The following is a 13,913-nucleotide window of genomic DNA, read 5'->3' on the forward strand; positions in this document are numbered from 1 at the left end:
TGGGGAGTCAATTCAGAGTGGTTTTCAAAGACATCTGCAATGTATTTTAAATACAGAATCAGATGGATTCCACTGTGATTGTTGTCGGCCTCTTAGCTGCTTGGCTAGGGTATCATGTTTGAATTTGCATTATTATACTATTATGTATGTATGCTATGTTTACACAAGATTACAGTTAACCATTCTAAGTATGTTATATTTACATCCTCCTAAATAAGTTAACTGTTGCAACTAAGTAATCTATATTTACATGTACCCTAAAGAGCTTTAGCAATGTTAATACGAGTATATTCATCCTATTTACATTTATCTTAGATAAATTATGATGAGTATAACTAGAATTATCATAGCTCCATTTACTATATTCATCATATTTTAAACATTTCTGGAAAGATCTACTATGTGCATATATGTCATGTCCTCCTATTGTGTTCCAAGTGGGGTGGGGGTGTGAGAGCCTATTTTCCTCTGTTTCTTCCTCCCTCTATCAGTTCATAGTTTCAGTTGAAGTAGTCTAGAAAAGGATAGTCTCTATCCCTTTCTTGAATTTTATGGTGTCCTTTTCTAGTTCTAATTCCTTCAGTAGGGCGTTCCATTACATTGGAGCCATTACAGAGAACATTCTTGGTCTTGTGCTTTTGTATTTTATGTCTTTGAAGGAGGGTATTTATAGCATAGAGAATGATGTGGAGTAGGTTATGTAGTCTGGCTGCAAGATATTGCAGTTCTGAGAGGTGAACGGTTTTGTGTGTCAGTAATAAGATCTTGAATTTCACCCTGCTTTCATTCAGGAGCCAGTATAACTCTTTCAGTAGTGGGGTGGCACCCATCTGTCTTGGTTTTTCTAGCAAAAACCTTGCTGCAGCATTTTGTACTATTTGGATCTGTCTGATCAGCAAGGTTGCATTGCAGTAGTCGAAGATTGTGAGTACCAGGGATATTGGACATTGCTTGTTGGGAGAAGTAGAGTTTTAGTCCTCTAACCCAGTAAAGTGTGCCATAAGTATTTTTGACAATGCATTGGATCTGTGTTGTCATGTCTAGGCTTGAGCCCAGCCATACTCCTATGTTTCTTACCCCATACTTGGCTGATTCTATGGTATTGCCGTTTAGTGTTAGTTGAAAACTGGAGCTGTTTCCCCCCCATTTATATATGAGAAGTAGTTCTGTCTTTTCTTTGTTAACTAGTTTGTTAACTTTGTTAACTAGTCCGTTTGCTTGAAACCATCCAAAGATTTTCTCTAGGCCTGTCTTGATCTGTTTAGTCTTTGCATCCTGTTTCTTCAGTGGGATGATCAGTTGAATGTCATCTGAGTAGATGTAACATTCCCACTACAGTTTTTTAATGAATTTTCCCAGTGGTTGGAGGAAGATGTTGAACAGCAAGGGTAACATGGCGGATCCCTGTGGTACCCTTATGTCTGTTTCTTTCCAGGTGCTGGTATGCCCCTGCCATTCTACTCTCATTAGTCTTTTAGATAGAAATGATTCTATCCATGCTATGGCTTTTTCTTATGTGCCTACATCTCTGCATAGTGATTTTAACAGTGTGTGTTGGACTAGGTTGAAAGCTGCTGAGAGGTGTAAAAACCCCAGTAGCACGTCTTCTTCATTAGCCTGGTGTTTAACCCTTTCAGGACCATAAGGATCGTAGGCCAATTTTTGTGGTTTTGACGACATTTTTATGGTAAAAAGGGCTTGCAGATGCCAAAAAATTGATTTTTTTTGTGAAATATCATTATTTTTATTTAAAAAAATCACACTTCTGGCTTATGGACAGTGTGGCAAGTGAATCTTCTCGTCAATCTGGCAACGACGCTAATGAATGAATGTCGGAACCAGTTTGTTTACATAAAGGCAGTATCATATGGAATCCGTACATATCAAATTTAGAACTGTAGACTATCCCAATCAAAATTTATAGGATTTTAAAGTTATGGGACAAATATGTCCCTTGGTCCTGAAAGGGTTATGGATGGAGTCCTGCATTGCTACTAGAACAGTTTCCATGCTCAGGTGCCTTATGAATCCTGATTGGGCCTGGTCCAGCTTCAATGAGTTTTCCAGGAAGTCTGATATTTGTTGGCATGCTAGTTTGTCTACTAGTTTGGATATCCATGGTGGTTAGTTACCAGTCTGTAGTTAGAGAGGTTTTCTAGGTCTTTTTCTTTATTCTTCAGAATGGGTTTGATGACTGAGAGTTTCCATTTAAGTGGAACTTGTAATGAGTTGTTGATGATGTCCATAAGGTAGGAGAGTGCTGGGCCTTCGAGTTCTCTCATTGGTTGAATCGGGCAGGTGTTGAGAGTTGGTAGGCCTGGTTTCACTCTTCTCAGTAGTTTCTTCGCTTGGATTTCTGTGACGGGTTCAAATTCTTCCATATTATCTCTAGTTCCCCCATTGTGTTTGTCTATAGATATGTTGTCATTTAGTCCGTTGTCTTTCCGTAGAGTTCTTATTTTCTCGTTGAAAAAGTTGCTGAATTTTTTACTGGTTAGGGAACATTTGGTTGTAGTCTCTTTCTGTTTTTTTCCTTAATCAGTATACTACCTGGTATAGGATTTTTGTGGAGTTTCTGGCTTTGAGGATTTTTTTGAGAGGTATTCCTTCTTTTCCTATCTTCTTAATGTAGGCTCTGTTGAGTTTGAGCCAGGCCTTTCTAGTCTCCTCATATTTGTCTGATTTCCTCAATTTTCTTTCAAATTTTCTTTTCTCTCTTTTTAGTTTAAATGTTTTCATCTGAGGGGGTGAATCCATCTTTTCTTATGTTAGGTTTTTGTAATTTTAATGGGGCTACTTCCTCTAGATCAGTGGTTCCCAACCGTGTCCTGGAGGACCACCAAGCCAGGCCAGTCAGGTTTTCAGGATAGCCCTAATAAATATGCATGGAGCAGATTTGCATGCATGGTACCTCTATTATATGCAGATCTCTCTCATGCATATTCATTAGGGCTATCCTAAAAACCCAACTGGCCTAGTGGTCCTCCAGGACAGGGTTGGGAACCACTGCTCTAGACTATAGTCCAGTGCTTCATCCCAGAGTCTTACTCATTCTGTGAGGTCTGCGCTTTCAGTTTTGATTTCTATGAGGTATGTTTCCAGTTTGTTTTTGAATTTGGTACCATTAAACCTCTTCAAATTTTTGGTCTTGTTTTTTACTTTTTGGTTATGTTTAAGTGTAATAAGTAGTGGTCTGTCCATAGCATTTTCACTGTGGAGGGGCTGTAGTCACCTACATCCTCCTCTCTGCCAAACAGTACATCTAAGGTGTGCTCCTTTTAAGTGGGTTTTTCCCTCAGTTTGGTATAGGCCTAGTCCTTCCAGTTCTTGGACTATCCATTGGGCTCTTTGACTTGTTGAGTCAACTACATGCATATTAAAGTTGCCGCAGACCCAGAATGTGGAGAATTTTAGGTTGATTATTACAATAAGGTTCAGAATGTTTTCCCACTCTTCTGTTTCTAGGTCAGGGGTAATATATAGCACCATGATGCGAAGACCTGCAATGTGACATAAAAGCACTCGAGAAATGGGTCGCGACATGGCAAATGAGGTTTAACATTGATAAGTGTAAGGTGATGCATGTCAGTAAGAAAAATCTTATACACGAATACAGAATGTCCGGTGCAGTACTTGGAGAGACCCCTCAGGAAAGAAACTTGGGAGTACTGGTCGACAAGTCAATGAAGCCATCCGTGCAATGTGTGGCGAAGGCGAAAAGGGCGAACAGAATGCTAGTAATGATTAAGAAGGGGATCACGAACAGATCGGAGAAGGTCATCATGCCACTGTACTGGGCCATGGTACGCCCCCACCTGGAATACTGTGTCCAGCACTGGTCACTGTACATGAAGAAGGACACAGTACTACTCGAAAGGGTCCAGAGAAAAGCGACTAAAATGGTTAAGGGGATGGAGGAGTTGCTGTACAGTGAGAGATTAGAGAAACTGGGCCTCTTCTCCCTTGAAAAGATAAAGACAGGTAGATAAAGACAGGTTGTTCACCCTCTCCAAGGTAGAGAGAACGAGAGGGCACTCTCTAAAGTTAAAAGGGAATAGATTCCATACAAACGTAAGGAAGTTCTTTTTCACCCAGAGAGTGGTAGAAAACTGGAACGCTCTTCTTGAGGCTGTTATAGGGAGAAACACCCTCCAGGGATTCAAGACAATGTTAGACAAGTTCCTGCTGAACCAGAACGTATGCAGGTAAGGCTAGACTCAGGGCACTGGTCTTTGACCTAAGGGCCGCCGCGTAATACTTAAATAGCACAGTTATCACCTTGCTAGTAGGTTGGAAAAAAAATTAATAATGCACTATCATAGGGCATATATAGCATTTAGGAGGTTGGGGGATTGTTGTACAGAGGTCAGGCTGGCATTGGAGAAGTTGGAGATTGTTCTTTGGATGTTGGGCTTGTGTCACGATGTTTGGGTTGACAGCAGGAGGGGTTAAGTTTGTAACATGAAGAGGGATGAGCATTAAAAGAATGGGGTGTGTACTCATGCAGTGGTGTAGTAAGGGCTGTGTAGCCCTCCCAGGGTACAGTCTTCCTAAGAGCGCGGCGGCGCCCCCCCCTGCTCACCCCCCCACACACTCTCTTGCTTCCTGCCTGCCCGCTCTTCTCCTTGCCTTCCCCCAAACCTTTTTGGCACTCTCTCTGATGTCACTTCCGGGACCCGCGCCTAGGAAGTGACATCGAAGGGGATGCACATGCAGCAGGAAGAGGCGCCCCTCACCCTTACTACGTCACTGTGCTCAGGGGTTGGGGTTAACAGCAGGAGGAGTTGGGTGTGAATAGGAGGCAGGGCTGTATATCAGAGGGTTTGGGGTTGTGTTCAGAGGGAGGGGGCTTATCACTGTTGCGGGTAGCTGTCATAATCCTTTTAATGCACTGTCATGTTTTACATGTCCTGGTCAATAATGTGGAAGGCCCACACTATTGGCCAAGGCATGTAATGCTGTGGCCATGCATTAACTACAGTGTGTGCCTTGTGTGGCAAATCTAGGATTGAAGCAGTGAATGCCCCTTGCATGTACCACACAGGTTTTGCACTTACCACACATAAATTTTTGCATTATAAATGTGGTAATAAAAATGATGTTAAAAAAAAAAATGTGGTAAGTGCAAAATGTACTGCAATTTAGAAAAAGGGCCCCTAAATAACTAGTACAGGATTAAAAAACTATCTCTGAAAAGATGCAGTATTAAAGTATTCTCATCCTCTGCTCCACTTTGGAAACAGAGAACCAGTCTAGTCCAAACCTGCACTTGAATCAGAATTAACTACATATGTGAAAAAGGTGTATATGCAGTGTTATTAATTTCCACACATGGAAAATGAGAATGAATTCTGAATGACTAGCAGATGACAGAAACCCAGGGTCAGCACAATGGTTCCTGAGTTATGCATCTTGCAACCATACAGTACCTTTTGAAATTTATCCCTATTCTTTTCTCTCTCTTTACTTTACATAGATGCATATTGTGCACACCATCAACAAACTGAACCTAAGCGAGAGCCGGAAGAACTCCACTGGGATTGCTGTCTTGGCCTTCTTCATTAATGTGAGCAATGTTTAGTTTTTGAAGATCTCAATCGTTTTGATTATCCGTCAGATTTACTACAGTAACTTCATATACTCCAGCTTATTGGCTTTTCTTCTCCCAATTTCACATCCTCCTACCTTATCCTTCTTTAGGGGAGTAAATTCAGGGGGGCGGGCACTTGGAATGGGCAGACTCGATGGGCTATGGCCCTTTTCTGCCACCATTTTCTATGTTTCTATGTTTCTTATCCCCATCCTTTATTTTCCCTGCCCTGTCACTGTTCCTCTTTGTTAATTTGTGTTCCCTATTATAAAAAGAATTATCTGTCCAATTCGGACATATGGCACTAGATGCCCAAAGTTGTCAGTGGAAAAATGTCCATTCTCGAAAAATGTATAGAATTTTTTTTCCCCAAAAATTGTCTATCTGGACATCCAGGCCATTGATCGTCCAGACCACCAGTATGTCTATCTTTATACCACATTTTTGACCAAAAATTTGTCTCTAAGTCCCAAACGCCCAGAACAAGACCATTTGGACGTGGGAGGGGTCAGCAATGTGATGGACTGGCCATCTACACATGGCAACAGATCAGTGGGACACCTTACAGGGCACTACTTATAGGATTTGGTGAGCCCCCCAACCCCTCCCCCAAAACACACTATGCAACCCCAGTTGCACTTATGGCTGTAGGTGCCACCTATATGGCAGTATAGAAAGATTTGGGGAGTTTTTGGTGGGCTCATATTTTCCACCATGAATGTAGTGGTTAGAGTGGCTTATGGGCCTGGGTCTGCCTCTCTATGATTCACCAGCCTCGCCCCCCTCCCCCACGGCTACTTAAGACACCTGTATGCAGCTCTACTAGGCTTTCCTATACCAGGTGCTGATGTTCCAGAGACAGATATGAATGTTTTTATTCAGATATTTGTGGCAAGTGTGAGGGGGGTCATTGATCATTAGGGGAATGTGTGGGGGTCTTTACATTGTCTCTGCAGTTGTTATCTGTCACTTTGGATACCTTTTTGGCACTTATACCTGCTTTTACATTATCTAACTCACAACGTCTAAGTTTCATCCAGGAAGTCTCATGTAACCTTTGATTATCCCTGCAGGATGACTAAGTCTAGATTGGCTCACATACCGCCCAAATACCACCCTAATCACTCCTCCAAATATACCCCTTTTAGCTCTGGGCGCACAGCAACATTCAAAGGCCTAAAAAGTCCCTGGATATGTCCAGAAACTCAGTTTATCGGCACTTAGACGACCTGTCTTTTAGGTCGTCCATGTTCTGGCGGGCAGGTTTTTAGACGCGTTTAAATTTCAATTATGAGCCCCATAGGATTCATTCTACTAAACTGCGGTAAGCATTAGCATATGCTTACCACACATTAAAAAGGCTTACCGCAGAATGTGCACTCAATGGCATAGTAAGGGGGTGGGGCAGATTGTGCAGTCTTCACGGGGATGCCAGCGCTGGCGCTTCTCCTGCTCTCTGTCTCCTCCTGTGGGAACAGTGCATGACATCAAAAGAGAGCCAAGGTCTGCATGAGCAGCAGGTAGAAGGTGCCACTCTTGATGGAAAACATTTCAAGAGGTACGTGGGGAGACAGAGGAGGCACTCAAGTGGCAAGGGGTGGGGGCACACAGCACGGTGAGGAAGAGCAAGGGGGCACTTGGCATGGCGGTGCCAGGTGTCACCGTCCCAGGCATCAACTTTCCTAGCTACGCCACTGCCACCACGCAGTAAATGTGCCTATCTGCACACGTACACCATGCATTAAAATAGTTTTTCTTAGTTTTGTCTAAGGAGGCGTGTTTGGGTGTGCAGAATGGGCATGACAGCACTAATCAGTTAATATGTGAGGCATTGCTATGTGCTAATTGATTAGCATGGGGTTAATGATTAGGTCTTTACCACCTATAGAACTGGTGTTGGTAAGGGTTCATGCGGTAATTTTTTTTAATGGCCGCACGGCAATGACGAAATTAGCACGTTGCCATTAAGGAAATGGGCCCATTTTCTAGCTGGGGCACAAGTGGCCTTAACGCATGGGAAGGACACATTTAAGCAGCACACTAAGGTCACTTTTGCCATGGTTTTAGTAAAATTAACCCAAATAGAGGTATATCGAGTTTAATGAACTAAAGTAGGTGTAGATAGGAGTGTGAATGGAAATAATATACACTATAAAGAATATAAAAAATCTGAATGCAACAGGTTGTGGTAAAAGTAACTTCAGAATATCGCAGGGCTCCAGCATTAACTTTTGTTATGGACTATAGTTGTATGGGATAAACTGTTCTATACTTGTAATTATAAAGGCTGCACAGACAATTTCTGCGGTTCGCTATAATTAGATACAGAGAAGGGGTGAACTATACTATTACTACTACAACTGTACTACTATTTATTATTTCTATAATGCTACCAGATACACGCAGCACTGTACATTAATCTAATCTAGTCTTCAATTTATGTACCGGGTCATCTCCCAACGGAGCTCGACTCAGTTCACATGTAATTAAGACTAGAGTGCATAAGAGAGCATAAAAGAAAAAAAGCTGGATTATTGTCAATTCTTTGATACTATAGTTAAGTCATTTAAATGTTGTTTAAAATGTTGTTGAAAACAAGGCCTTACAAAATTGTTGTAGCTGGCCTATCAGTCTAATGGAGTCATGCACGAGAGGGTCCCTGCTTGAAAGAGCTTACAATCTAATTATGACAGACATACAGGACACAGGGTGAATCAATATACTGTATACTGCTCATGAAGAAAAATATAAAGGGATGAAGAGGTAGAGAGAGTTGGGGCTACAGAGGGAATGAGAAACAGATATAGTGTATTACAAGTTGGAAGCGTTAGAACCTAAATGCAGCTTCAAAAAAGTAGGCTTTGAGCCTGGATTTGAATACTGCCAGAGATGGAGCCTGGCGTATTGATTCAGGCAGGTTGTTCCAGGCATATGGCGGAGCAAGGCAGAAGAGGCAGAGTCGGGAGTTTGCAGTAGAGGAGAAGGGTACAGACAAGAGAGACTTGAAGAACGGAGTTCTTAGGGCAAGGTGTAGGGAGAGATATAGAAGAGCCATAGTGAGTACACTTGTAGGTCCCGCTAGCGGTTAGCATACCCAAGGGTTCTGTCTTTGGGCCTTTTCTCTCTCTATATCTCTTCCCTCAGTGCCCTGATCTCTTCCCATGGCTTCCAGTATCAACTATATGCTGATGATTCCCAAATCTACCTCTCTATACCCAAAATTTCATCTTAAGTCCAAGAAAAGGTCTCTGCCTGTTTGGCTGACATTACTGCTTAGATGTCCTGCCATCATCTGAAACTAAATATGTCCAAGACTGAGATACTCCTCTTTCCTCCTAAATATATGGGGCTATGTCCAGGCACTGACACTGAATATCTAGTGCTAATTTAAGAGGGATTGCCACCGGAGCTTATGCAGGTCCCAGTGGATATTCAGTACCGGGGCCCACATGGCTACCCAAGCGAATATAGAATAGTTCTGAAGCTCTCCTAAATTCCCCCCATTAGCTATGCAGGTGCTGGCATTGAATATTGCTGGCACATACATAACTGTGAGCTCCTCCCCAGCACCACCCCCTATACCGCCTCTGACCTGCTTACTTGAGATGTGTCTGGTCAGAGCCAATGTTCTAAAGCGTTGCCTGGTTAAGTGCCACTGAATATGGCAGTTGGGCAGTCCTAAGCAATGTAAATCACTTTGAATATCAGCCCGGATGAGAGATACTGAAGCTGCAGAATGAATACACTTGTAGAGCAGTAAGAGGAGTTTGAACTGTATGCGGAAGTGAACAGGGAGCCAGTGAAGCGACTTGAGCAGTTTGGAGTAGGGAGAAGCATTGTCTTTCTCTGGTTAATAGTTTGGTGGGAGCTGGCAGAAAATTCCTCTAAGCAGCTGGCTACCTCTATGCATACAGTATAGCCCAGGGGATCAGTGTCCTAGAACCCTGAATATACTGGTAAAAGGGGAATTTCTATTTGTCCTATTTACCCAATAATGTTCTTCTGGCCTGCCTCTTGTGCACATAACCAACCACAGGTACCATAGGAGGCCAAGGGTTACACAAAGTCCAAAGGAGTAACAAATAAGGGCAGTACAAGGAGCACAATGTTCCACAAATGTATTATCATTGGTACATTATCATTTATACACGCCTTTGGACTTTGACCCTTCTGTATTTGAACAAGAAGGTTTTCTTGACTCCTGGTGAAGGCTTGTTAGCCGAAACACAGCCATGTTCAGATTCCTTCTGGAATATTCTCTACATTTCATTTTTAATAAAGACTGTTCAAGAATCCTGGTTCTCTATGCATCCTACCCTCCTGTGTCCTTGATATCTACATTATAGCACAATGTATGGACCATACAGGTAACTTTTCAGAATCTAAGTCAGGTTATATTAAAAGTAATAGATAGTACTCGTACTATAAAGCCTGTGTGTTTTAGGTATATCATATGGTGTTGTATTGATTTATGCGGAGAGTCATGTATTGTATATATAAAACCAAAATGAGCACTGAATAGGTATATCTTTTTAAGGGGAATGGCATCTCCTACTTTTCTCTGAGTATTCTCAAGCAACTTGGATTGTCCACTATTGATGATAAGATACTGGGCTTAATGGACCATACTTAGCATGACATATTTTAAGTTCTTACATTTCATTTGTAGGTAGCAGAGAACACCAGCTTCTCCAGCAACCTGAGCACATTGTCTAATCTACTGCAGCAAGTTTCTACTGCAGGTAAGCTCCATTGCAAACATATAATCAAGGTCAGATTAACACTATATTGGGCCCTAGGCTAGAGTTACCAGATGTCCACTTAAAAAACAACAACAGAGGATACCTGGCCCTGCCCCGTTCTGCCCTGTCCCTCCCTTCCCTCCCACAAACCTCTTGTTTCCTTCCCCAAGCTCAGTGCCGCATCTGAAGGACTTCTGCACGTGTGGACATTGACACGATATCATTCATACATGCGCATGCATGTGACATCATCATTTCAAAATCCGTGCATATGCAGAGGCCCTCCAGGTGCAGCCCCCGAGCTCGGGGCCTTCCAAAACCCGGACAAACTGCCAGGTTTTGGAAATCCCTCTGGCAACCAGACAGTCCTCTAAAAAGAGGGCATGTCTGGGTTTTCGTCTGGTAACCCTACCCTGAGCAAACATACTTTTACGGCCTCCCTTACCAGGGAGCCCAATTTCTTTTTTCTCACCCCCATCTTCCACCCAAGTCACATTCACTTCCATGTCTTCTACCTCTCTCCCCCCCCTCCCAATTCTTCATTCATGGTCACCTTCTCATATTTCACCTCTCCAGGTAGCAGCAAAAAGCTGTGTACCTAACAACGGTAATAATTTGTGAGTAAACATGAGAAATATGCAAGCATATGCTTCAAATAGAGTGGCTTAGTGGTTAGAGCTAGATTGCTGCCAAGTTACCCTGTCCCAGAAAGGATATTTTAGGCCATGCCTGGATTTCTGAAAAATCTATGCTAGTTCATTATGGGACTGGAACTAGGGTTGCCAGACATCCGGGAAAACCTGGACATATCCACTTTTTATAGGACTGTCCAGGTGCCTGGAGGGATTTCCAAAATCTGGCAATTTGTCCAGGTTGTGGAAGTCTCCAACCTCAGGGCTGCATCTGGAGGGTGTCTGCATATGTGCAGATGTCAACACAATGTCATAAACATGCACACATGTGCATGACATCATCACACCAACATCCACGCATGCACAGATGCTGACCCGAGCTTGGGGAGGTTAGTGTGGAGGAGGGGTGGAATGGAGCGGAGCTGTTGGCAGAACATGGTAGGGCGGAACAGGGTGGGACAAGGTGTCCTCTTTTTTTCAAAGAGAAAATCTGACAACCCTAACCGGAGCGCTTATTTCCATGGACAGATTCAGGGATTACAAATAGTACAATGAATAGAAATGTAAATTCAACAGCAGGACTGGCCAGTTTTCCTCCTGAAACTGGGTAACTAGGTAGCTCTGGAGCAGTGGGCTGAGAACCAGAGAAGCTGGAATAGCCATTTTCACCTTCCATTGTCTCTGGTACAAACTAGAGATGCCAAGGCAGAACTAGTAAAACCTGGTAACACAGTAAAGTGTGGCAGAGACACCAAAAAGTACTGCAAGCTATGTTTACCTGTTGCACAACCAGGCAACTCTTCTCTTCCTTCCCTTCTCCCTACAACCCTCGCCCTCCGACCCCTCTCTACACAGCCCAGCATCTCTATCTCTCTCTTCCCTTCCCCACAGGGTCCAGTACCTTGTGTTCTCTCCATGCTTCCACCCCCCCTCCCCAAATCTAGAACCTCTCTCTCTCTGCCTTCCCCCAATGATTTGCTGCTCTGTTAGTTTGCTGTTTGTTATTGTGTAAACGTGGGTAGGTTTAAAGCTAATATTGTGTAAATGGATGTAGGCTATGTGTACAAATTAATTATTTTTTCTTATAAACCACTCTAAAACCTTGGTATAAGGCAGTATATCAAGTCCAGTACCTCTTTCTCTGTACAAGTCCCTATCACTCCCTTTCTATCCTTACAGCGGTCCTCTAAGCTTCCTCTGTGTCACAAGCAGCATCAGCTATACAGGTATAAACACACTGCTTTGTCCAGCCCCGAAAGCCTTAGCCACATCCTGCCCCTTCTGAACCGACCTCCTGTTTCCTTAGGGGTGGGATGTAACTGAAGAAAGGTCCTCAGGACTGGTTGAAGCAATTTGCTTACATTGCTGACACCGCTGACAATGCAGAGGAAGCTTAGATGACCACCAGAAGAAGAGAAGGGAAGCAAGAGTGAAGTGACAGATGGAAAAAGGGGGGGGGGGGGGGTGCATGCATAGGAAAAGATATTCAAAGAGAAACAAAGAGGGATGGAGGTGCTAGATTTGGGGGATGGGGACGGAAGAGAGATCCAATGAATGGGGTGAGAAAGAGACAGGGGGTACAGAGAGGAGGAGGAGAGCACACAGAAGGAAAAAAGTGCTGTACTTTGGAGGAGATGGAGGGAGAGAAGTGCTGGACTTGGGGATGGGGAGAGGTAGATCCAATGAGGGGGCTAAAGAAAGAGGGGGGAGACGTATCCTATGGAGGAAGAGAGATGCTGAACATGGGGTTGAGTGGAGGGTAAAGAAAAAGGGAGGGAGAGATATTGGTCCAGAGAGAGGAGTAAGTGGATGGAAAAAAGAGAGACCAGATGGAGAGGGGAAAATAGAGAGGAAGAGACACTGAACTGAAGGAGGGAGAGAAATGTTGGATTGTGAGGAGAAGAGAGATGTTGAACAGGTGGATAGGGACACAGAGGGAATGGATGGTGGACATATTGTATGCACAGAAGATATATCAAATGGATAACATACCTTGTAAAGAGCAAAAAATGGGTTATACTGAAGGGTGGGGGATGGGGAACCGAGTAGAAAATGGATGGAGGGAGAAAGGAAACAGAGGGATGGAACTTGGAAGGGGATGGGAATACAGCAGAAGAAGGCTGGGACTTGGTGACTGACTTGTGAATACTGGGAGGACAGAGCAGGGAATTATGGATGGAGAGACAGTGGAAATTGAGGGATAGTGAGGACCTGGCCATTGGTAGGTATGAGTGGGGTTGTGTTGATGGCTTGGGAGAACAAGTAAAGTTGTGAAATAGGGAGGTAAGAAAGAAGGCATGAAGTGTGGGGAGATGTAAAAAGCTGGTGAGTAAATAAGAGGTGAAAAGGAGACAAAGGACTAGCAGGTAAGGGAAAGGGAGAATGAGAGTAAAATTAGATGGATGATATAAAAATAGAGAAGAGAGAAATGAAAATAAAAATCTAAAAAGAAAGATCAATCCCATCCAAATGTGGAGAAGGAAAGGAGAGAAAAAAAAGGCAAAACAAACCTGGCAAACAGAAGGTTGAACAGTGGAAAAGACTGAGACCAATCCAATTAAAAAAATAAAATGCCCAGACAAAAAAGGTAGAAAAGAAAATTATTATTTAATTATTTTTAAGGATTGGAATGTTTCCACTTGGGGAAATTACATTTTTGTTTGGTTTGTCAGTATTGCACTGTTCATAGAGTCTGGTTTTCTTGGAAGTGGGAAGCAGGGCATCCATTTCAGTTTTTGTATGCATGTTTTTTGTAGTCTCCCATTTTATATCAGATGAGGGTATGTCCATGCTCTGCACATGTCAGTGAGGTGAAGGATTCCACTAGCCTGTAGGCCCAGATTCTATAAATATTGCCTTATGTTAGGTGCTGGTAAGTGCCCTACTGGTGCATAACTTAAGTTACAAATGCTGTTTAAAAAAGAAAAATAATAATTTTAAAGGGCAAAC

General features: G+C 43.0%; 1 protein-coding gene across 6 annotated transcripts in view; it reads left to right on the forward strand.

The window, feature by feature from the left end:
- The window catches only part of LOC117360661 (carbonic anhydrase 4-like), a 107,006-nt gene that overhangs the window by 63,816 nt on the left and 29,277 nt on the right, over positions 1 to 13,913 (forward strand). For all 6 annotated transcript variants that reach the window (XM_033944791.1, XM_033944792.1, XM_033944789.1 and 3 more), the window contains 2 exons: positions 5,477 to 5,566; positions 10,260 to 10,332. In XM_033944791.1, coding sequence (XP_033800682.1) covers positions 5,477 to 5,566; positions 10,260 to 10,332 — 163 coding nt within the window. The remainder of the gene's footprint in view (positions 1 to 5,476; positions 5,567 to 10,259; positions 10,333 to 13,913) is intronic.

Source organism: Geotrypetes seraphini, chromosome 5 (genome assembly GCF_902459505.1).
Source record: "Geotrypetes seraphini chromosome 5, aGeoSer1.1, whole genome shotgun sequence".
Lineage (NCBI taxonomy): Eukaryota > Metazoa > Chordata > Amphibia > Gymnophiona > Dermophiidae > Geotrypetes > Geotrypetes seraphini.